Raw genomic sequence first — 25,212 nt, forward strand, 5'->3', positions numbered from 1 at the left:
CTATAATGCCATTAAGAGTCAACCACACAGTATGAGACTGGAGTCATATATAGGCCACACCAGGTAGGACATTAGTAAATCAGTTGGATTTTCACAACGATCCATCAGCTTTCATGGTCACTGGTGCTAGGCCACAAGTGATTGGATTTAATTTCATAACTTGCTATGATGGTATTTGAACTCACACTCTCTGGGTTGCTTGTCTAGTACCATAACCACTAGGCTCCTGTACACACACTTCTGGCTTTGGACAGAGCAGACCATTGTCCTATCAGGCTGGGCTGAATTTGAACCCTTGATCCTGAACTGAAGGGTGAGCATCGAACACATTTACCACCTAATCTGCTATACAGTTATTGAAGTTCCTGAGACATAGGGTAGATAGTTTGTGAATTTATTGAGGTATTTGATTGATGCTTCAAGAAACACATCAAGTGAAATAAATTTCTGTAAGAACTGTACGATGTTCTGGTACCATTGTGAGTTTCATCACACACTCTGTAGCACATCAAAAGATCTATATGTTATGTTACAGAGCATCTATATTACCAGCTTCCAGTTCCATACAGCTGTACAGACTAACCTGTTTACATTGAAAGGTCCATTATACAGTAGCCAATTCCACTCTAAAATAACTGATGAGAAAGGCAGTTTCACAAGATTCTAGCAACTGGAATGGGGACAGTAAAAACTTTTTCACAACATGATATATTTGTGCATACGGGTTTCAACTTCTCCAATGGATAGATGAGGCCCGTGCAGGCCAGCCAGACCAAACCACTTAACCTGTATGGATATGTTATTGTTTTCAAGTTGTGAATCAAGATTACAAAAAGACTAAAAATCCACTGTATATTGAAATATTTGTGTTTCCAATACATCGACATAAATATTTGTCATTACGAACGTAAGTAACCTGATGGCTTTGTCCTTCTACATATTATTTTTTCCCATTATGTTATCCTATCTATTCCATTACAGGTACTGGTGGGAATGAATGTGACGTTAGCAGCCTGGGGTTTGAAGAGCTCTCCTACATGGAACTCCCTTCTCTTGATCCTAGAAACAATATGATTTATGTAGAATTTGCCACGATAAAAGAAAATTCCCTGCTCCTGTATAACTATGACCACAAAGAAGGTGCGGAATTTCTTGCACTGGAAATAGTGAATGGCAAAGTGGAGTTTTCTTATAATCTCGGGAATGGAACTGTAAGGCTGGTAACTGATCAGAAAGTAGCTGATGGACAGTTTCACAAGATTTTAGCAACTAGAATGGGGAAGGTAAGAACATTTTAACAATATGATATACCTATCTACCTCTATCTTATTAAAAAAATCTTACATCTGCGTATGCTTCCTGTATGAACCTCTTGACTTGCTGTTGTCAGGTTTTTGTCATACTTTTTATGCTCATTGTTTCCATTGTAAATTCCTACGTGCACATTTATAATGGATTTTTCTTTTGTAAATTATCATGCTGTAATTATACACTTTGGCTACTGGGAAACTTTGTGAACAAAATCTGAACTGTCCCTCTGAGGTTTGACACCATTTTTTTTCTGAGAGATTTTTCCCCTCAAGTAAGTACATTCTCAACTTTATTTTAAAATCTTAATTTTCTATTTTTAATTTTTACAGTTAATTAATTTTTCTCCTTTTTAGGCTCTTGACATCTTTCAGCTTCCCCTGTTAAATTTAAAATTTCTTTGTCATCCTGCCCGCTCCTGTTGATGCTGGTCTTTGCCTGTGATCCAGGAGCTACAAGTACCCTCTGGCTGTGGTTGGCCATAATATTTTTTGTGCTGCAATGACATGACTTCCACCAAAACATTTCAATGCATCACAAAAAATATTATATCATCAATGTAAAGAAAGTTATGGTAATAAAAATGATGCACCTTTTCTCCCAGTTCCTGTTTATATCTTCCATTTTTTGATATTTACTCAAAATTAGGATGAGCAACAAATTCAAGTTCTGAATTTATCTGATTTTGGATAATGAGAAAAATACAAATGGCTGGTGTCAAAGGAACATGATGGGAAAATATTTCAAAAGCAAAATATTGTGGATGCTGGAAATCTGAAATAAAAACAGAAAATGCTGGAAGTACTCAGCAAGTCAGGCATTATCTGTAGAGAAAGAAACAGAGTTAGTGTTTCAGGCCAATGACCCTTTGTCAGAACTGGAAGACTCCTGGGAAAATATTTTCAAGCTTGACATCACTCTAGTGGGTGGAGTTGTTCTCTTGAGTTCTCCAGGCCTCTAATAGAGGATGTCACCAAAGTCCAGAGTGGTTTGGTGTAAAGTGTGGTAAGCTACCTGCCTTCAAGTGGTTGGAAAATCCAAAATCTCAAATCCAGATTAATCTGAATTTCTGCTTTAAACTGTATTGTGATTAATAGCTGAAGAAAGGCTATATTTGTAAGTGAACTTACATGAGTTTTGGGCCCATGTATTCTTAAGAAGTCTCTTGCTGTGTTTTACTATCTCTATATACTTTTAAACCTGCAAATAAATCTATTAGTTTTAATATTCTATTAGCCTACAAGAGATTTTGAAAGAGTCAGAAGAATGTGGTGAACATCCCATGTGATCTCTGGTGTACTATATACCGCAATTGAGGGTCATTGTTAATTCTGGACATTCACGGTACTTATAAGGATACAGGTTTTGGGAGACTTCGTGTGCTTATGGAAAGTATCTTTTTATTGTGAGCTCAAGACAAAAATGATGGGGGAATAACATTCTGTTAAATCAGTGCTTTGTCAGAAGATTTTTTTTAATTCACTAGCAAAAGTTCAGATTCCATAAATACCCAGATATTCTACTGACTAACTAAAACATGGCCAATTTACATTCTTTTAAAAAGTCAATGGGGATGAATTTCCATGGGGGGTTTCCCGCTTGTCTGCCGTAATTGCGACAGAAGAGCCGCAGAAACCCTCAAAAAACGATGTAAATGGCGTTTACACCATTTTTCAAGCATTTTTTGTGACTCTTCTGCCAAAGTTACAATGGTCGAGTGGGAGAACTCCCCATGGAAATTCACCCCTGTTACATTTTAATCAATTTTCTGCCCACTGGGAATTATTATTTTTAATTATTATTATTTTTGGTCAGCCATGTGTCTGACATGGACAGAAATCCATCACTGTGTATAAGAGTCTCCAATCTAAGCTACAGAGAAATCTTAAATAAAAGCAGAAAATTTTGGAAAATATATAGGTCCATCAGCATCTGAAAAGAAAAATAGACAGGTTAACATTTCAGATAGGCAACCTTCGTCAGAACTGGAAACTGAAAGTTGAGTTACCCTCCTTTTTTAGGAGTGAACAAAACCAGCAGAGTGCAACTGGTAAATGCCAGGAATGCTGACTCCTGTCACCGAGATGCAGATACATAGGGCTCGATTTTCGGACGTCCGGGACGGCGTGGTCGTGGCGGGGGGGCTCCGAAAATCGGGGATTCCCGGGGTGGGTCCGGAGCCCGACTCCAACCCGCCCACTTCCGGGTTCCCCAGTGACGCGCTTAAATGCGCGCGCAGCTCCCGCATGTGGGACTCCCGCCGGCAATTAAAACTGGCCGGATCCCACTTACACCAATTAATTAGATAGTTCAGGTCATTTGCAGACCTGATTTGTAGGATATTTTAGGAGGAGTGGGATTTTCAACTCAACTGAGACTGTTTCTCGTACTGGGGGAAACACTCGCAGTTGAAATGGATGTGTTGCAGCTATCAGCCTGTGGCAGCTGCAAAGGTCCATTTGACAAATGGTGGGGGGGAGACCCTCACTCATTGCAGGAGGCCACTCTGTCACTTTGGACAAAGTCTGGCCTCCACCACCCTCCTAACAATAAAATTCACAAACTTGGAACCTCAACCCTGGTGTACAGACACATGTACCTACCTTGCAGACCCCCTCAAACTTACATCTTCCGGATGGGGGCCGCCATAGCAGCAGTCATGACCTCCTCGGAGGACGAGCAGCATCACCAGCCTCGCCGGCCACGCCATCCACCTCTGACATTTGGAGCTCCACAACACAGTGCTGTGACACATCCACCTGCACAGCAGGAGGGAGGGCAACCGCAGAGAGAGATGCGCCGCAGAAGGCACTACCCTCGCCACAGGGCCTACAGACCGAGGCTCAGCTTCCTGGACCTCTCTGAGCAGCAGTGCACACGGAGGCTCAGAGTCACTCGACATGTAGTCATGGACATCTGCAGCTTCCTTCATGCCGAGCTGCTCCCGGCTGGCTCGAGCACGATCTTCTTACCTGTCGCTGTCAAAGTCACCACTGCCCTCAACAACTTCTCCTCCGGATCCTTTCAGGGTGCCACCGGGGACATCGCCGACATCTCTCAGTCGTCTGCACAAAACAGCCCTGCAAATACACCTACACCCACTCTGCAGTGACACAATGGGTGGCATCAGGTGTGGGTCTTCATGGTGATCCTCAGGAAAGGGCATTATTGCACAAACCAGACCAGATTTGCAAAGACGTGGCAGTAGTGGTGACAATATAATATGTAATGTAAGTTGATCAGAAATCAAATAGAAGTAAAAACCATGACAAACCCTCAAACACCCTTGTGCATCCCCTTCATGCTCATGACACGTTTGCCTTACGCTTCCTACTGCACATATGTGATGCATGCCCTGTGGCTGCAGCACAGGTAGTGGCAGGTTGAGTGAGGCTGACCTTGAAAGAGATGCATGAGAGGGTGAGTATGAGACGGAGCCATGAGATTGTATGAGGATTGGGTTGAGTGGTAGTGGTGGGATGAGTACTGGCGAGGTGAGTATGTGCAGGTAAGATGAGGATGAGCTTTGAGTGGGTGTGAGGAGTGATGTGATAGAGTAGTGTTGGCAGTGCAGAAGGAGATGTGGGGTGGGGGTGGTGATGTGGAGTGTAGGGGAACGAGAAAGTGTACTCACTTCAGCTGACCTACTTAGGGCATTGAAGCGCCTCATGCAGTGTATGCAGGTGCATGATATGTTGGTGGTGCTGGTGACCTCCTCTGCCACCACGAAGGCCTGGCCACTTCCTCCCGTCCGCTGGGGAGAAGATCTCTGTCCTCCTCCTCCTCACCCCATCCAGTAGGACCTGGAGTGAGGCATCATTAAACCTGGGAGCAGCATTCCCCCTGAGCTGCTCCATGCTGTAATTTTGGATCCTTTCTGCAGCATCAGTCAGTGGAGGACTGCCCCTTTAAATAGGGCTCCTCCAGCTGACAGCCTATGATGCGGCTGCGCAGTCCGCCCGCTGCGCAGCTTTCCAGCGCGAAACCCGGAAGCCAAGGTAAGTGCCTTCAATTAGGCTGCGATCTTGTGCGGAGCACCCCGAATTCACTGGGTGCGTTACCCACGCGCCCAGCCGACCCCTCGCTGCCAACCGGCCTCCCTCCTTAAATCGAGCCCATAGAGTTACATAAGGTCTACAGCACAGAGACAGGCCATTCAGCCGAGCTGGACTATGCTGGCATTTATGCTCCACATGAGTCTCCTCCCATCCCTCTTCATCTAACCCTATCAGTATAAACTTCTATTCCTTTCTCCCTCATGCTTATCTAGCTTCCCCTTAAATGCATCTTTGCTATTCGCCTCAACTACTCCTTATGGTACCGCGTGCCACATTCTTACCACTCTTTGGGTAAAGAAGTTTCTCCTCCTTATTGGATTTATTAGTGGGCTATTTTATATTTATGACCTCTGATGAACCTTTATAAAACACCAGTTCGGCCACAACTGGAGTATTGTGTCCAGTTCTGGGCACCACACTTCAGGAAAGATGTGAAGGCCTTAGAAAGGGTGCAGGAGAGATTTACTAGACTGATTCCAGGGATGAGGGACTTTAGTTACGTGGATAGACTAGAGAAGCTGGGGTTGTTCTCCTTGGAACAGAGAAGGTTGTGAGGAGATTTGATAGAGGCATTCAAAATCATGAAGGTTCTTGACAGAGTGGATAGAGAGAAACTGTTCCCATTGGCGGAAGGGTCAAGGACCAGAGGACATAGATTTAGGATGATTGGCAAAAGAAGCAAAGGTGACATGAGGAAAAACTTTTTTACACAGTGAGTGGTTAGGATCTGGAATGCACTGCCTGAGGGGGTGGTGGAGGCAGTTTCAATCATGGCCTTGAAAAGGGAACTGGATAAGTACTTGAAAGGAAAAAACTTGCAGGGCTACAGGGAGAGGGCGGGGGAGTGGGACTAGCTGGATTGCTCTTGTATAGAGCCGGCGTGGAATCGATGGGCCAAATGTGCTCCTTCCGTGCTGTAACCTTTCTATGACTCGATGATTCTAGTTTTGGACTCCCCCACAAGTGGAAACATTTTCTTTATGTCTACCCTATCAAACCCTTTCATAATCTTAAAGACCTCTATCAGGTCACCCCTCAGTCTTCTCTCTTCTAGAGAAAAGAGCCCCAGCCTCTCCTGATAAGAATATCCTTTCAGTTCTGGTATCATCCTTGTGAATCTTTTTTTGCATCTTCTCCAGTACCTCTATATCTTCTTTATAATATGGAGACCAGAACTGTACACGGTACTCCAAGTGTAGTCTAACCAAGGTTCTATACAAGTTTAACATAACTTCTCTGCTTTAATTAATGGATTTAATGGCCAGCAAACAGATCTTTTAAAAAGCGAGAAAGAGGTGAAAAAAGTGAATGGCATACAATGATCATTTCAGTTATGGGGTAGTGAAAAAGCAATCAAAGAACAAAAGAATGTAAAAATATTTTGGTGAGCTGGTGAAAAACATGGCAAAAATACACAACAACAAAAAAAAGGAAGGGAATGTAGTGGAAGTTGGTTGGAAGAAACAGACAAGAAAATAGGAGATAGCTAAAGTCTGATGTTGCTATAGTAAAGATTCAGACTAAAAGGTTGCAGAGGGCCCTGGTGAGATACTGCTCCTTATGCTGATAGACCTGATTTCTATTTCCAACAATTTCCTCTTTTATTTCTATTTCCAAAATTTTCAGTTGTTTCCTCCTTTTTATCTGTACAGAGAAATCCTCATAGGTGGAATTTTTATTTGCCCAATATGGAGTGCACATACTCTCCCTACAGGGGCACACCTCAATTTCCTAAATTTAGGTGCTGCCTGGCAGCAGCCAAGTCTTAGAAATCCCCAAGTATGTGCAGGGATACTACTAGAATTAAACCGTGCAACTTACCGACAATGGTGAGCTTCCAACTACTTATCCAGTTAGGACTATCCTACTTGTTAGAGTGTTGGTCTGAAGAGTTCTCTGAAGCCTACTGGGAAGAATCCCAACCCTGCTGACAAGTGTACACCTCCAGTTCTAATTAATGAGCCAGGGTGGCTGGTCAATCATCAGCATTTGTCTGGAGTTTTCCAAACCTGCCTGGCTCATGTCAAATTAAAGAATTTTATAATTTGTGAGCTAGTACCTGAAAATGGTCATGAAAGTAGCTGAATTATTGTAAAAACCCAACTGGTTCACTAATGTTCTTCATGGAAAGGAACTTGCCGCTCCTACTTGGTCTGGCCTACATATGTCACATCCAGTCCCACACTTTGTGGTTGACTCTTAATGCCCTCAGTTCAACTAGGGATTGGCAATAAGTACTGCCTTGCCAGCATCACCTACATGCCAAGAACACTTTTTTTAAAATTCCGCCATGGAATGTTGACTCAGTTCCAATCTGTCATCATCAGGCATGTCATCCTGGGGACAACTCAACCCCCAAAGAGACACAGCTTACCTCCAATCAAGGGGGCAGGATGATCTGGGTAACTGATTGGCCAACCTGAAGTGCAAGGAGGTGAGCTGGTCTAACCCAATTTTCTCCCCCCACCCCCACTGCACTGGCTGACCCCATGTAACTTAGCACAGAAAGACCAGAACCTCAGGCTTTCTTCAGTAAATACAATACTGTCAAGGAGAAACACACCAGTAATTACTAGGAGATTATTTATAACATTATTTGATCAAACACTGACATGTATCGCAGTGTAATTTCAACAGTGTCCTCATTTGGAAAACATGGCCTTTCTAAGTGCCAAGTGATTACGGTCATTTTTCAGATTGTCAGAATAGAAATGGTGTTGTGGGCCACAAGTTAACTCTTGAGCCAAATAAAAATGCAGTGTTTGCACTGAGATTTCAGTTGGATGCTAAACCATGAGAATAAAGTATTGCGTCAATTGAGGCTTTTCCAGAACTATCAAATCTCCGGAGTCAGTAGAAACAAAGGAATAGACCTGCCGACTGTTCCGGGACAAAGAGGTCAGATGTATTTTGAGGTCTGGACCTCATTTAAATAAAACTGATGAGCACTGCACCTCAGGAAGGATATATTGGTCTTGGAGGGGATGCATTGCAGATTCAGCAGAATGATACCGGGGCTAAAAGGGTTAAATTAAATGGACAGATTGCATAGACTAGGCTTGTACTCCCTTGAATATAGAAGATTAAGCGGTGATCTAATTGGGGTCTTTAAGATGATTAAAGGATTTGATAGGGTAGATAGAGAGAAACTAATTCTTCTGGTGGGGGCATCCAGAATAAGGGGGCATAACCTTAAAATTAGAGCTGGGCCATTTGGGGGTGATGTCAGGAAGCACTTCTTCACACAAAAGTTAGCGGAAATCTGGAACTCTCTCCCCCAAAAAGCTGTTCAGGCTAGGTCAAACCTGAGATTGATAGATTTTTGTTAGGCATGGGTATTAAGGGTTACAGAACCAAGGCGGGTAGATGGAGTTAAGATACACAGGAGGGGAGGAAGAAGAGTGGCAGGGCTATAGTGATAGGGGATTCGATTGTAAGGGGAATAGATAGGCGTTTCTGCGGCCGCAAACGTGACTCCAGGATGGTATGTTGCCTCCCTGGTGCTAGGGTCAAGGATGTCACGGAGCGGCTGCAGGGCATACTGGAGGGGGAGGGTGAACAGCCAGTAGTCGTGGTCCATATTGGTACCAACGACATAGGTAAAAAAAGAGATGAGGTCCTGCAAGGTGAATTTAAGGAGTTAGGAGATAAATTAAAAAGCAGGACTTCAAAGGTAGTGATCTCAGGATTACTACCGGTGCCACGTGCTAGTGAGTATAGGAACAGGAGAATAGACAGGATGAATGCGTGGCTGCAGGGATGGTGTAGGAGGGAGGGATTTAGATTCCTGGGGCATTGGGACCGGTTCTGGGGAAGGTGGGACCTGTACAAGCGTGACGGGTTACACCCAAGCAGGACCGGGACCAATGTCCTCGCGGGGGTGTTTGCTAGTGCTGTTAGGGAAGGTTTAAACTAGAGTGGCAGGGGGATGGGAACCTGAGCGGGGAGTCAGAAGGGAATAAAGTTGAGAGCAGCAAGAGAGGGGAAGACCCAGGGGAAATCTACAATACCAATAGTACAAACAGTTGTTCAAGAACAAGTGAAAGGGAAAAGCGTAGAGCAGCGGAAAGAAAGTGTACTTTAGGCACGAGAGATAAAATAAAAACTAGAAGGTGCAAGGCGATTAACCCAGCATCAAAGCTGTGGCAGGGGGTTGGGAACCTGAGCAGGGAGACAGAGGAAAGCGTGTCAGGAAGGGACAAAAGGTATGGAGAAAAAGGTAAAGTGTTAAAAAAGAAAAAAGCAGGAACTAAGTGTCACAAAACATATTTGAAAGTTCTTTATCTGAATGCACGTAGCATTCGTAACAAAATGGACAAGTTAACGGCACAAATAATGACGTATGGGTATGATCTTGTGGCCATTACAGAAACATGGCTGCAGGGTGACAACGACTGGGAATTAAATATGCCAGGGTATTTAACAATCAGGAAGGACAGGCAGAAAGGAAGGGGAGGTGGGGTGGCTATGTTAATAAGGGAAGGAATCACTGTAATACAGAGAAAAGATATTGGGACAAAGGATCAGGATAATGAAACAGTTTGGGTAGAGATAAGGAATAATAAGGGGGAAAAAACACTGGTGGGCGTAGTATATAGGCCTCCTAATAGTTGCAACTCTGCTGGAAGAAGTATTAATCAGGAAATAGTCGGGGCATGTAATAAGGGAACAGCTATAATTATGGGGGTTTTTAACTATCATATTAACTGGACAAATCAAATTGGGCAGGGCAGCCTTGAGGAAGAGTTTATTGAGTGTATTAGGGATGGATTTCTTGAGCAGTATGTAACTGATCCTACAAGGGGGCAAGCAACCTTGGACCTGGTCCTGTGTAATGAGCCAGGATTAATTAATAATGTCCTCGTTAAGGATCCCCTTGGAATGAGTGACCATAACATGGTTACATTCCATATGCAATTAGAGGGTGAGAAGGTTGGTTCTCAAACAAGTGTACTGAGTTTGAATAAAGGAGACTATGATGGTATGAGAGCGGAATTGATTAAAGTGGACTGGGAAAATAGATTAAAGAGTAAGACGGTACATGAACAGTGGTGTTCATTTAAGGAGTTATTCTACAACTTTCAAAAAAAATATATTCCACTAAGGAAAAAAGGGTGTAAAAGAAATGACAGCCATCCGTGGCTAAGTAAAGAAATTAAGGATAGTATCCGACTAAAAACAAGGACATATAAGGTAGCCAAACTTAGTGGGAGGATAGAAGATTGGGAAGTCTTCAAAAGACAGCAAAAAGTAATGAAAGGATTGATTAAGAAAGGGAAGATAGATTATGAAAATAAATTAGCAAAAAATATAAAAAACAGATAGCAAGAGTTTCTACAGTTATATAAAAAGAAAAAGGGTGGCTAAGGCAAACGTAGGTCCATTAGAGGATGAGACCGGGAAATTAATGGTGGGAAACATGGAGATGGCAAAAATGCTGAACAAATATTTTGTTTCAGTCTTTACGGTAGAGGACACTAAGAATATCCCAACACTGGACAAACAGGGGGCTCTAGGGGGGGAGGAGCTAAATACGATTAAAATCACTAAGGAATTGGTACTCAGTAAATTAATGGGACTCAAGGCGGATAAATCCCCTGGACCTGATGGCTTACATCCCAGGGTCTTGAGGGAAGTGGCAGTAGGGATTGTGGATGCTTTGGTAATAATTTTCCAAAATTCTCTGGACTCGGCAAAGGTCCCGGCAGATTGGAAAACTGCCAATGTAACACCCTTATTTAAAAAGGGTAGTAGGCAGAAGGCTGGAAATTATAGACCAGTTAGCCTAACATCTGTGGTGGGTAAAATTTTGGAGTCTATTATTAAGGAGACAGTAGCAGAACATTTGGATAAACATAATTTAATAGGACAAAGTCAGCATGGTTTTACGAAGGGGAAGTCATGTCTGACAAATTTGCTTGAGTTCTTTGAGGATATAACGTACAGAGTGGATAAAGGGGAACCAGTGGATGTAGTGTATTTAGACTTCCAGAAGGCATTCGACAAGGTGCCACATAAAAGATTATTGCTCAAGATAAAGAATCACTGGATTGGGGGTAATATTCTGGCATGGGTGGAGGATTGGTTATCTAACAGGAAGCAGAGAGTTGGGATAAATGGTACATTCTTGGACTGGCAACCTGTAGCCAGTGGTGTTCCGCAGGGGTCGGTGCTGGGTCCCCAACTCTTTACAATCTATATTAACGATTTGGAGGAGGGGACCGAGTGTAACATATCAAAGTTTGCAGATGATACAAAGATGGGAGGGAAAGTAGAGAGTGAGGAGGACATAAAAAACCTACAAGGGGATATAGACAGGCTGGGTGAGTGGGCAGAGATTTGGCAGATGCAATACAATATTGGAAAATGTGAGGTTATGCACTTTGGCAGGAAAAATCTGAGAGCAAGTTATTATCTCAAAGGCGAGAAACTGGAAAGTACTGCAGTACAAAGGGATCTGGGGGTCCTAGTGAAAGAAAATCAAAAAGTTAGTATGCAGGTGCAGCAGGTGATCAAGAAGGCCAATGGAATGTTGGCTTTTATTGCTAGGGGGATAGAATATAAAAACAGGGAGGTATTGCTGCAGTTATGTAAGGCATTAGTGAGACCACACCTGGAATACTGCATACAGTTTTGGTGTCCATACTTAAGAAAAGACATACTTGCTCTCGAGGCAGTACAAAGAAGGTTCACTCGGTTAATCCCGGGGATGAGGGGGCGGACATATGAGGAGAGGTTGAGTAGATTGGGACTCTACTCATTGGAGTTCAGAAGAATGAGAGGCGATCTTATTGAAACATATAAGATTGTGAAGGGGCTTGATCGGGTGGATGCAGTAAGGATGTTCCCAAGGATGGGTGAAACTAGAACGAGGGGGCATAATCTTAGAATAAGGGGCTGCTCTTTCAAAACTGAGATGAGGAGAAACTTCTTCACTCAGAGGGTGGTAGGTCTGTGGAATTTGCAGCCCCAGGAAGCTGTGGAAGCTACATCATTAAATAAATTTAAAACAGAAATAGACAGTTTCCTAGAAGTAAAGGGAATTGGGGGTTACGGGGAGCGGGCAGGAAATTGGACATGATTTTAGATTTGAGGTTCGGACCAGATCAGCCATGATCTTATTGAATGGCGGAGCAGGCTCGAGGGGCCGATTGGCCTACTCCTGCTCCTATTTCTTATGTTCTTATGTTCTTATGTAAATCAGCCATGATCTAATTGAATGGTGAAACAGGCTTGAGGGGCTGAATGGCCTACTCCAGTTCCTATGTTCCTATGAGCTGAAGGCACCAACCAGGCGTCACGATGCAGTTCTCCGGATTCAGGCCGGTCCAATATCAGGCGGCCCAGAGGCCAGCCAGCTGGCAGCAGGGTAAGTCCTGTGGGGGTAGGTGAGGGGTCACAATCATGGTAGGAGTTCAGATTACACTTCTGCTTCTCCTGGCCACATGAAAATAATTTAAAACTTACCTTTTTAGGACCTCCTCAACTGTAGGGCCAATGTATGTCATGGGACCCCAATTTGCACTCCTGATCCTCCAGGCCCCCCAAGGCAAGCAAAAAACATTTGAAAACTTAGCGGTTTGGGCCTCTTCTGGACCTAACTCCCCTTCCCACTAGGTTCACCTGGTGGGAAATCCACAACGGCTTCCTCACTCAAGCCACCACTTAAAATAGCAGTCGGGCTCGGTGATGTAATCGGAGCCCAATCTGCATATTTAAAGAAGGATCCCGCCAGTATCCTTCCTGTCTGCTCAGCTGAGCAGGTTAAAATGGAATATTGCAGGAAGGGAATGGGACATCGGCAGTAAACCTCCTGGGTGATTTTAACTGACTGCCCGTCTGGTTTCTGCTTGTAAAAATCACCCCTTAACAATTTCTTCCATTGTCTTTTCTTCATATACATAAAAATGAAAGACTGCTGCCCTCTACTGTTTAAATTACCAGCTTTATTGATTGCTTCACAACCTTGGTTCAGAAGCACTAATACACTTTTCCCCTCCAATTCCCTCGAGCCTGCTCCGCCATTTGATAAGATCATGGCTGATCTGAATGTGACCTCAACCCTACTTTCCCGTCTACCTACTATAACCTTTGACTCCCTTGTTAATCAGGAATCTATCTAACTCAGCCTTAAAAATATTCAATGACCCTGCCTCCGCTGCTCTCTGGGGAAGAGAGTTCCACAGACTCACAACCCTCTGAGAAAAAAAGTTTGTCCTCATCTCCATCTTAAATGGGAGACCCCTTATTTTCAAACTGTGGCCCCTAGATCTAGTCTCTCCCACAAGGGGGAACATCCTCTCAGCATCTACCTCTTCTAGTCCCCTCAGGATCTTATATGTTTCAGTAAGATCACCCCTCGTTCTTCTAAGCTCCAGTGTATACAGGCCCAATTTGTCCAACCTTTCCTCATAAGATAACCCCCTCATCCCAGGAATCAGTCGAGTGAACCTTCTCTGAACTGCCTCTAAAGCAATTATGTCCTTTCTTAAATAAGGAGACCAAAACTGCACACAGTATTCTAGATTTGGTCTCACCAATGCCCTGTACAACTCTAGCAAAACATCTCTACTTTTATATTCCATTCCCCTTGCAATAAATGACAACATTCCATTTGCCTTCCTAATCACTTGCTGTACCTGCATACTAACTTTTTGTGATTCATGTACTAGGACACCCAGATCCTATGCCATCACTTTTAGTGGCATTTAAAATATAGCTCTGAAAAAAGTTGCTTTCAGACATGGATGGCCTGCTATGGCTTTCTCTGGGAATTGAACATGACTGGGCGAATGAAGAGAGGCCACACAGAGCAGGACAAGTTGCTAGAAGAGGGAAGAGGCGCAGGACACTCAGCTGGAGGCCATACCCAAGGAGGGTCTTCAGGGACCAATTCTCTTACCTCAACTTCAGCGACGAACAGTGCATCAGACATCTGCGGTTCACTAAAGAGGTCGTGACTGAAATTTGTCAACTGCTGCAGCCACAACTGCAGCCTCAAAGCAGGGCAAGGACAGCATTGTAACCGTGGTGCTTAATTTTTACAGCTCTGGCTCCTTTCAGGCTGCTGCTGGAGATATAAGCAACATCTCACAGTTTGTAGTGCACTGCCGTATAAGGGAGATCACGGAGGCTCCGTAGACTCTGAGACACAAATTCATCTCATTCCCTCTTGCCAGAGACAAGCAGCAGGAGCAAGCATGAGGGTTTGCTCGCACAGCAGGCTTCCCCACGGACTGCATGCATATTACCATGCGTGCTCCACATCTGAACTTCATGAACAGAAAGGGATTCCACTCCCTCAGTGTGCAGCTGGTGTGCGACCACACGCAGCACATCATGCAGGTCAATGCCCTGGCAGCAGTCATGATTCCTTCATCCTGCAGCAGTCCTCTATAATGCCACCTATTTTTCAACCAGCATGGCAAGTCAAAGGCTGGCTACTGGGCGACTAGAATTATCCCCTCATAAAGTGGTTCATGACTCCGGTCAGGAATGCGTGCACACGTGCACAGCAGGCCTATAATGAGAGCCATGGTGCCACACGGAACATCATCGAGCACACCATAGGCATCCTCAAGCAATGCTTCCTCTGCCTGGACCGCTCTGGCGGAGCTCTGCATTACTCAGCTGAGTGGGTATCAAATTTTATTGTTGTATGCTGCATGCTGCACAACCTGGCTATCATGAGTGAACAGCCCTTGCCACCGCCTATCAGGCGAGAATCCGAGCAAGAGGCAGAGGCAGGGGAGGAAGAGGCGGCGGAGGAGGAGGAGGAGGAGGAGGAATAGACGGAGGAGGAAGTGGAGGAGGCCGAGGAAGTGCAGCAGGAAGTGGAGGAAGAGGCTGGAAGACCACAAGGTAGACAGGCCCTGACTGCCAGGGCTCTGCGTGATCAGATTATTAATGATATTAGCAATACCAGTAACCTCAACGACACCTCCCCATTCACCAACAGTGTCACTCAGATACATCAGTCTCCACTCAGGAAATTATGTCAGTTCACGGCCATACTGATCAACGGTATGCTTCATAATGGCTTTCAAAAGAAAGATAATAGTATCATATATTTCACAAGGAAGTTTGTAAAGATCAATATATATATTTCTATACATAGTAGAATCTATAGTAAAATCTGTTTTCAGTACTCACAGGGTTAAGCACGAAACAGTAAGATTAATAAAAACTGGGTAATCATCATCATGGCTCTAATAATGAACACTTTGTCAGTACTGCCAGGCAGCAGACAGAACTGCTGGTGTTCCTTTACCTCTGCAGCTAGGTTTTGTGTTTGTTTAATAGCAAGTCAGACCCGGCATTAATTAAGCATGAGACTTTACTCCAGTTGTTAAATTGCACAGATTTTTCTACATATTAATCAATCCTGCTTTTTACTGTGGTTTACCCTGAGTTAAATTGCTTTGATTCTCAGGTTTTAGGCCATTGGGATCTTGTAGACATATTCTCATGGTATTTCTACTATGTGCATGACATCATGTTAGTTCTGCTTTGTATATAACACTGATTTTGTAATCATTCATAATTGTATGAATTTCCACAGGATCACAAGATTTAGCTGATATAATCTCAAGAGATTTGCTCTCTTTAAATGATTGTGATGGACAATTCCGCAGTGTTTTAATTGCATGATGCAGCACTGTTGTTAATCACTGTAAAACCCAATTATATTCACGAGGAGTTGTGAACCTACTGAAATATCCACCAAATTAAATTTTGGGAACAATTAATGCAAATTATTAACAATACAATGCTTATTAGGCAGGGTGATGATGCAGTGGTTTGAAACATCAATGCGCTGTGAGATGGAATAGTATGAAATGAGCTCACTCCTCTGATTCCCCACACGAGTCTCCAGTCTCTTGGGAAGATATTGAGTGGAAGCCAGACACATCTCAACACGGAGGAAAAATTGAACATAAGTCACCTTGAGGCGCCCCTCAGCGACCTATTACAGAGCAGCACAAGTCAATTGGGGGAGTGGGTGGAAAAATTGGAGGGTGAGTCACCCTGGTGCGCTCTCACATACCCCTCAGTGAAAAGTTACAGAGCAGCATGTAACAAAGGAGGAGTTAAAATTGGAGGTGATTCACTGATATGTGCTCACACACCCCTCAGTGAGAAGTTGTAGAAGGGCATTTGAAAGGCTTTGGATCTGGTGGGCGGTGCAGATCTGAAGTAAAATAGGGTTGAAGGAGAAAAATTAAGTTAACTTAAAACAACAGCATTTACTGTTAGAGCATGAAATTCAAATCTAATGAACATCACAGTATTCTTAAAACATCTATATCTAAACCTCAGAAATGAAAACCTTTTACAGGAGTATAGCTGTTACAATAATGGGATGCAAAAAGAATTGTGGCAATTGCCACGAATCGCTTCTGGGCTATTCATAACTAACCATCAGAAGCTACTATGTCTGTACCACCTTCATAGACTATGATAATCATATTTCTTAGGAGAAAATCTTGTACACATTATTATTTAGTTAGTTGTAATATTGCACTTTTGGGTAGTGTTTAATTCAGAGAAAACTACATATTTAATAGCATGCTGCAAATTTAATTTGCACAGATTAAGGCATAAATGGATAATAACCCAGCTACATAACCGTTTAAATGATTGATAACTTAGTCATAGCTGGAACAGATTCTGTGTTCTGCTCAGTTGAGATGGTTCACATTCAACTGAATAAACCTTAAGAAGACTGAGTACAAATAAAGACTAAATGCGATAATCATATTGCTAACAACCAATAGAGATATTTAACATAAAGAGATGAATTTTCAAAAGGCTATTCCAATGCAAACCATAATTTACATTATTCTAGGAAGTTTATTTTTGTGCTCTGTGTGTTTTGCTCTTCCGTGCTATTTATAAATGCATTTGAATCAGTTCTGAGCTGCAGAAATAGAAATGCAAAAACAGAAACGGTGTTTTCCAATGCAAAATACCTCATTACTATTTTGTAAAGAGCTTAATTAGACCTTTCTTGGCATTGTCATTACCTCCCATTGGAGGCAGCATAAATGAATCACAAAAATTAGAGCAAAAGATTTAGTTAAAATGATTGCCGGGGAGCTGAATGGTTCATCACTTTCACTTCTGGGGCCTGAGCTGCAATCCAGTGCAGACAGATGGGACGAAAATGTCTTCTGTCTGATGACCCTGTGGGTGTCTGATGTTGTATTCCAGTTTTTAATGGTCATGAATTCACAGTAAAAAATTAGCACTATGTTGCCAGTCTCACTCAAAAAGGCCAATTGTGAGAAATGAAAGGCCATGAGGAGACATTCTATAAATGCTGTCTGTCAACATTTTGCTCACAGCAGTTTCTGAAAATTGGGGCCAGAGTGTTCTAAACATTCATAGAAAAGAACAAACGCAGGCTGTAAATCAGAGGGGAAAGATTTCTGTGTCTGGGGACAGGATATTTACTTCATTGGTATTGTTCTTGAAATGAGCACCAATCGGCTTGGTTTTTTTTGCTGTATTTGCAGGCTGGATCCCTGACTGTGGATAATTGCACCAACAATCAGCCAGCACAGTTCTGCTTTGTAAGCACTCCAGGCATAGGCAGAGAAAGGTGATGAATATCCAGTTTTATGCTTTTAAATTTTTTTTTATCCTATTCACTGGCCTTATGACCATAAGTAAATAATGTCATATTATGTGATTCAAAGATATTTCTGCAAATTAATACATTCTTACCTTGTCTTGCTCTTAGAACTCTGGATTTGGATAAAAATAGCATGGTATTTGGAGGAGTCAAATCGATCGACCCAATACTCCTTCGCCCAGATCAAGTAAAAACAGATGACTTCATTGGTTGCATTAAGGAAGTTAAACTGAACAGTGTTCCAGTTAAATTTGCTGAGGCACTGTCTTCCTATAACATCCTTACCAGGTACCATGTTTCACATAATACTGCTGTATCATTGTATTAATAGCACGGAAAAGCAAGCTCTTTTACAGCATTTTACCTTATTAGCGATATAATGGTTATTTGATCAATTATTTCTGGGAATTCTTTGCCAATATTTAACACAGTAATTTAATGAGGCTTTTAGACATTGTAGTGAATCTTTTCTGAAATCTGTATACATCTTAAACTGTGCATTTGTTTTATCATGTACACTACCCTTATCTATACAGGGAAGCCAAACGCTGGTGGGGAGCTCTTAAATTAGTGTTGCTCACTATATGATGGGATGTGGGTCTGCACCCACAATTCCCCACATAGTGAGCTCCTGATCTGAATCATACTCGTGTCGACAGTTGTCAAGTGAAGACCAGGTACCTCCCCACAACAAGAGCAAGAAAAAAAAACTACAGAACCATGAGGGCGAAATTGGTCTTGCGCAAAAAGGACCATAGTGAATGGGCAGACTGTTTTACAAACTGGCCGATTTTCTTTTCCATTTACTGCAATCCGGCGATGTGCAAAATAGGCTGCCGATTCGCAGTCGCCTGTTTTGCTCTACTGCCCAAGACCAGGATCACCCCCTATATCTTTCGAGCAGTTCTATTTTAATACAGGCTTTTCACTTGCTGTCTGGAAGCTGGGATAATCATGCCTCTGAATTGCATAAGATTCCTTTGATCTTTTGTTGACGAGCAAGAAAAAAAGAGGAAATAACACTGACTCTCAGCTCAGGAAACAGCACTAAATACCAGTGAACATCCCACAGATGGATGGGCTATGAATAGAGGCCCAGATGTACATGGGGCAGCAAGTCTGCCTGGGACCACAAGTGAAGGGAATGGAAACTGCAAATTGCCCTTGAGCCATATTATGGGTATCATGATCTTAAATCTACATACAGACCCGTGACTCATGAAATTATTACCATATTTAAGGCAGACTTAGACCTTAAATGGTTAAGCAGAGACATGACTCCAAACCAAAAAGTCATACCATTAAATCCAGTCATTCAGATTTACTTGTGTCACTTGGATGAGTTTTGCCAGTTTCAGGTCATCTTATGGGGGATGTCCAATAAAATATTCTATACAGACAAAAAAGAAAAGTGACATAGCTAACTGCTGCCACTTGAATTTGCCTCCTGTTAATTGCTATAGAGCTGCAATTGAAGTTGCCATGGAAATATCCATAGCTCGGACCATCTCACATTCCCTCTGAAGAGCACTATCCGAAAATAATCAAGAAGGCAAATGGAATGTTGGCCTATATATCTAGAGGACTAGAGTACAAGGGGGCAGAAGTTATGCTGCAGCTATACAAAACCCTGGTTAGACCGCACCTGGAGTACTGTGAGCAGTTCTGGGCACCGCACCTTCGGAAGGACATATTGGCCTTGGAGGGAGTGCAGCGTAGGTTTACTAGAATGATACCCGGACTTCAAGGGTTAAGTTACGAGGAGAGATTACACAAATTGGGGTTGTATTCTCTAGAGTTTCGAAGGTTAAGGGGGGATCTGATCGAAGCTTAAAGATATTAAGGGGAACAGATAGGGTGGATAGAGAGAAACTATTTCCGCTGGTTGGGGATTTTAGGAGTAGGGGGCACAGTCTAAAAATTAGAGCCAGACCTTTCAGGAGCGAGATTAGAAAACATTTCTACACACAAAGGGTTGTAGAAGTTTGGAACTCTCTTCCGCAAACAGCAATTGACACTAGCTCAATTGCTAAATTTAAATTTGAGATTGGTTGCCAAAAAGCTATCTAAGGTGTTAAGGGATATGGGCCAAAGGCAGGTATATGGAGTTAGATCACAGATCAGCCATGATCTTATCAAATGGCGGAGCAGGCACGAGGGGCTGAATAGCCTACTCCTGTTCCTATGTTCCTATGTTCCTAGATAAGTGATAATTGAAGGGGAAAATATTGATATATATACACCTATATAATAATATGCAATAAATTTGTATGGTGTATACCTGTACATCACAGATTAGAAAATACACATCAAAATACAATGAATAGATTTACCAATCATGAAAAGTTTTCATATTGTCTGGTTCTAAGTCTCAGACCGCTCGCATGTCCAAAAAATTCAAAGTTCTCGGTCCCAACTAATTTGTGAGATTTCAGTTCAGTTAATGCTAAAATAAACCTTAATATTAGTTAATCAGATATCAGGAGTAGCTCTACAGCTTTAATATTAACACTGTACAGCTAAAATAAATGCTTGAAAATTAAATAAAAAGCCTTAAACACTACTTTTGCTTTCCCCAACTGCCCTTTTCTATCCTATTCTCTTTCCTTCCCTTTCTCCCTCTCTTTCATAGAAATATAGGAATGGTGAGTTGATAAAAGACCACGGTCCATTCAGTTCACCTTCTACCATCCAGGTAGTTGCATGATATGATAATGGAGTTATTGACTAATCATAGCAATCAATCTCCATCAATTAGTCCACAACAGACCCGACATGAGGCGAGGAAACCCCCAGTGGTGGAAAGCTTTGGGAACTATTTGTCCAAAGTCACCTGTTCCTCGCAAGCATGCTACACTTATGATAAGTCATGTGTCAAATTACTCAAATACGGTATCCCAAAATATTATGTTCTTTCCTATTTTTAATTAATTGAAATGCCTTCATTTTAATGGACAGAAAAATCCTGGGCTGGCCAGCGCCCAGCAGAGCCAACAGAACACCTCAGATGCCATCAGAACAGTATGGGCCAGAAATTACTGGGAAGTCGTGTCATTAGAATAACATATTAACTTCGCTCGCCATTATTAGTTCGTTAAAAATCCAGCAATTTGTAGAGTAAAAGAGATACGCCATGAGTTCAGATTCTCCGCAAATTGCTGGACGATTTGCGCCGCTCTGCCGTTAGCCTCGCCAAAGCTGATAAAAATGTCTTCTCACCGTGAGGCTCCCCATTGAACATAACTATTCGTTTAAACCCACCATTTTTTACCAAGCTTTTGGTCACCCCTTCTAATAGCCCCTTCATTGGCCTGACATCTGTTTTTTTCCCTTACGCCTCTGTGAAGTGCTTTAGGATATTTTGTTATTGTTTTTGCATCTACACACTCTTCCCTTGGAGAATAGAGTGAAGTAGTGGAAGAATTTGCAGGCTGATTAACAATCTGACAGGCCACAATGTGATTACAGCCATGGAAGGAGCAGCCATCTTTATACCAGCCGATAGGGTGGTTAGTCCTATTTGACGGGAGGATTTTATGGGCTCCCACAACCCACACGATGAGAGGGGGGCTACCCACACCCACCAGACTCCAGCTGGATGTCAACCCAGAATTCAGAGTTAGGGCTCCAGTCTCCATTTGTTGGGAATGTCTGGAGTGGGGTTCAAACCCTGCACCTTCTGACTCAGAGGCAGGAGTACAACTACTAAGCCAAAGTCTTGCTCTTTTCCAATGTTAAAGGTGCTATATAAATGCAAGTTGCTATAAATTGTGACAGAAACCCCATGGCACAGATATGTGTGTAGTTTTGAATGATCGTTATGCTAGGTGTCAATTACGTTATACCTTACATCGTACTACATGGAAGAAGTAACAGAGAGGGTTGATGAGGGTAGCGCAGTTGATGTTGTGTATATGGACTTTCAAAAGGCATTTGATAAAGTGCCACATAATAGACTTGTTAGCAAAATTAAAGCCCATGGGATTAAAGGGACAGTGTCCTCGTCCCTTTAAATTTCATTTACAACAATTATCTACTCTCACCTTTAGTGTATTCCTTACACCTGCACCTGGATCTATGAATAATGATGCAAATGAGTTGACCCAGAAAATGTGAGCATTTTACATTTCAGGTGGGATTGCACCAGTTCATAACCTTTTACACATAATTTGCTCCAGTAGAGGAAAATTGGTCCCAAAGTGTATTAAAGTACAACATTATGACTATATACCCGGCACTCAACATGAACAATGCTGAAAAATAATTTTTAAACTCACCCCTAGGTGTGGTCCCACCAGCTGTCAATTTTTCCATTCAGCTGCTCAACTCTACTGCTTTTTCTTCCTTTTTTGGGATAATCTCTCTGGTTCTCGCATGTGAGACTCTCTCGTCCCCTTTTGATCTGTTTCTGTCTATAGCCTCTCTGTCTTTTCTCAGCCTTTGAATTTATTTTCAATCTGCAAATTTCGCTATCTGTACAATAATCTTCTTGTCTCCATTTGCTCAGCCTTAAATTATCAGGGCTGTCTTTTTGATCCTCCCTCATACTGTCCGAAGACAAAATGTCCTTGTCTTTAACATCTACTACGATCTTGGGATTATGTGCAGGGCAGTTCAAGTCTGTGTGTGGCACTGAGGCCCAGTTTTTAACAATTAATGTTTACGGTAGTTGTAACTCTCCTTCCCTGCTCAGAGTGTCATCTCACTCTGCCCACTTATCTCTGAAATATGTAAACACTTTAGGTGAAAAATTCACATGGCACATTGTACGACTGGAAATGTAGTGGAGCCCAGATCAGAACGAAGAAAAAGGTGCCACAATTTTTTTACATTCTCATCAGGGATCAGAGATTTATTACTGTTGTATTGTGCATTGTTGGGGTCTTCACTAGGCCAGCTTCCAAAAAGGTGGTTTTTCATTGACAATAACTGAGTTTGAAGATCAATTTTGCTCCCTTATGAAAGCCCAGAATGTAAATTTTAATATGATCAATCGCAAATCCTTTAGATGAATATCTTCACAGTGCTGAAAAAGATTAAATCTAAAATTAAAATCTGGTTTTATCATTTTTGGTCCCTAATGTGTCAAATCTCAATATCTGACTTTGGACTCAGTGCTCAGAGTGCCAAGCCTGGTTCTAAAGAATATTATCCCTCATGTGATGAGAACAAACAAATATTACACAGTGGTGTAGAATCACTATATCTTAAACAATGAAACTATCCCCTCTACGCCTGAAATGATCTATTACTTTCTTAACCAGAAATGAAAGAAATATTACTTGTTCACCAATAGCTAACTAATTATAGACTGATAAAAGGCTGTGCATTTTTGTTCAATTCATTATGCTGTGAATATAAACTGAAAAATGCTGCTTTGTCACAAAGGAACTAGTTCATGTTCCATCAGATTGGTTTTTAGTAGTGAGTCATGTGCCTGAAGCAGTGTAAAAGATGCAACAATCGTATTTAAAAAAAATTGTAACCTTTATTTTGCTTTCGTTCTTTATACATTATTTAGGTGTTTTGTGTTACTTGCTGTTTTGTACACCAGACTTATGGAACCAGGTGTTATAAATTAATTGGCACAGTGCGAGTAGATAATCTGGCTAGGTAATAGCATTCATGAGCTCTATTATCTCTGAGATAACTTTCCATGACTTTCAAAGAGGGAGTAGGAAAATATTATCATTACTGCATTATTCAAAATAGGATTGATTGCAAATTTAGATGCACAACCTCACCTACAAATACACAAAGTAATCCTGAACATTGACCGAGGGGTGGTCTTATAAAGCTAAATTATACGCTATATGAAATCTAGGACTGGATTCTCCTACGTGATCCCACTTGAAATGGGGTGGGATTGGCAGTGCAGAATGAGGGCAAAATCATACAAAGAGGCCTACTTTTCCTCCTGCCTTCATCCCCACTGGGACTGTGGCTGGCCATCCTTTCCACACCCACAAAATGCAAACGTTGGTGGGTGGATGCGGCCTGTGGTCCTGGCACATTTCATTCCTGTCTGCCCCAGTTACCATCACTTCCCGGGAACACCATCCGAGTATCCGAGGAAGCGGAGTAGTGGCTCCAAGATAACAAAATGGAGGGAGATGGCTATGGAAAGGCCTTCTCTCCATCCATGTGAACTTCCACTCACTTATTAGTGTAGGTCTCAGTTTCTGCCTGGGCCTACAAGGTTGTAGCTTCCTTGATCTTCAGGGCTCTTCTTTCTGTTTAAATGCCTGGCCACCTCTTCCGAAGCTGCATTGGCAGTCCCACTGCAGCATTGCCAAGATTTTGAGGTTGATCTCCCTCTTGGCGGCAGGAATTCCATCTGAATCCTGCCGTGCATATTCAATGACCCCCCCACCTTAGGGAAATGGGTTGGGGTTGGGATGGAGTCGAAGGGGTGAGCAGAAGTAACTTAGAAGGTAACCTATGTGTGGAGGTGGAAGATGTTGGTATGGTTCTTAATGAATACTTTGCCTCTGTCTTCACAAAAGAGAAATGTAAGGAATCTTACAACACCAGGTTATAGTCCAACAAATTTATTTTAAAATCACAAGCTTTCGGAGATTATCTCCTTCGTCAGATGAAGACTATAACCTGGTGTTGTAAGATTCCTTACATTTGTCCACCCCAGTCCATCACCGGCATCTCCACATCTTCACAAAAGAGAGGGATGATGCAGACATTGTAGTTAAGGAGGAGGAGTGTGAAATATTGGATGGGATAAACAGAGTGAGAGAGGAAGTATTAAGGGGATTAGCATCTTTGAAAGTAGATAAATCACCAGGGCCGGATGAAATGTATCCCAGGCTGTTAAAAGAAACAAGGGAGGAAATAACGGAGGCTCTGACTATCATTTTCCAATCCTCACTGGATACAGGCGTGGTTCCAGAGGATTGGAGGACTGCTAACGGACCATTGTTTAAAAGGGGAGCGAGGGATAGACCGAGTAATTACAGGCCAGTCAGTCTAACATCAGTGGTGGGCAAATTATTGGAATCAATTCTGAGGGACAGGATAAACCTTCACTTAGAAAGGCACGAAGTAATCAAGGGAGTCAGCATGGATTTGTTAAGGGAAGGTCGTGTCTGACTAACTTGATTCCATTTTTTGAGGAGGTAACAAGGAGGGTCGATGAGGGTAGTACATTTGATGTAGTTTCCATGAATTTTAGCAAGGCTTTTTCTTTTTATTCGT

At 42.4% G+C, this 25,212-nt stretch overlaps 1 protein-coding gene across 1 annotated transcript in view; it reads left to right on the forward strand.

Annotated features, from left to right (window-relative positions):
• Window positions 1-25,212, forward strand: part of LOC137323171 (protocadherin Fat 4-like) — a 142,788-nt gene that overhangs the window by 78,687 nt on the left and 38,889 nt on the right. The window contains exons 11-13 of the mRNA XM_067986680.1: window positions 982-1,283; window positions 17,885-17,970; window positions 18,112-18,291. Coding sequence (XP_067842781.1) covers window positions 982-1,283; window positions 17,885-17,970; window positions 18,112-18,291 — 568 coding nt within the window. The remainder of the gene's footprint in view (window positions 1-981; window positions 1,284-17,884; window positions 17,971-18,111; window positions 18,292-25,212) is intronic.

Source organism: Heptranchias perlo, chromosome 6 (assembly GCF_035084215.1).
Source record: "Heptranchias perlo isolate sHepPer1 chromosome 6, sHepPer1.hap1, whole genome shotgun sequence".
Taxonomy (NCBI): domain Eukaryota; kingdom Metazoa; phylum Chordata; class Chondrichthyes; order Hexanchiformes; family Hexanchidae; genus Heptranchias; species Heptranchias perlo.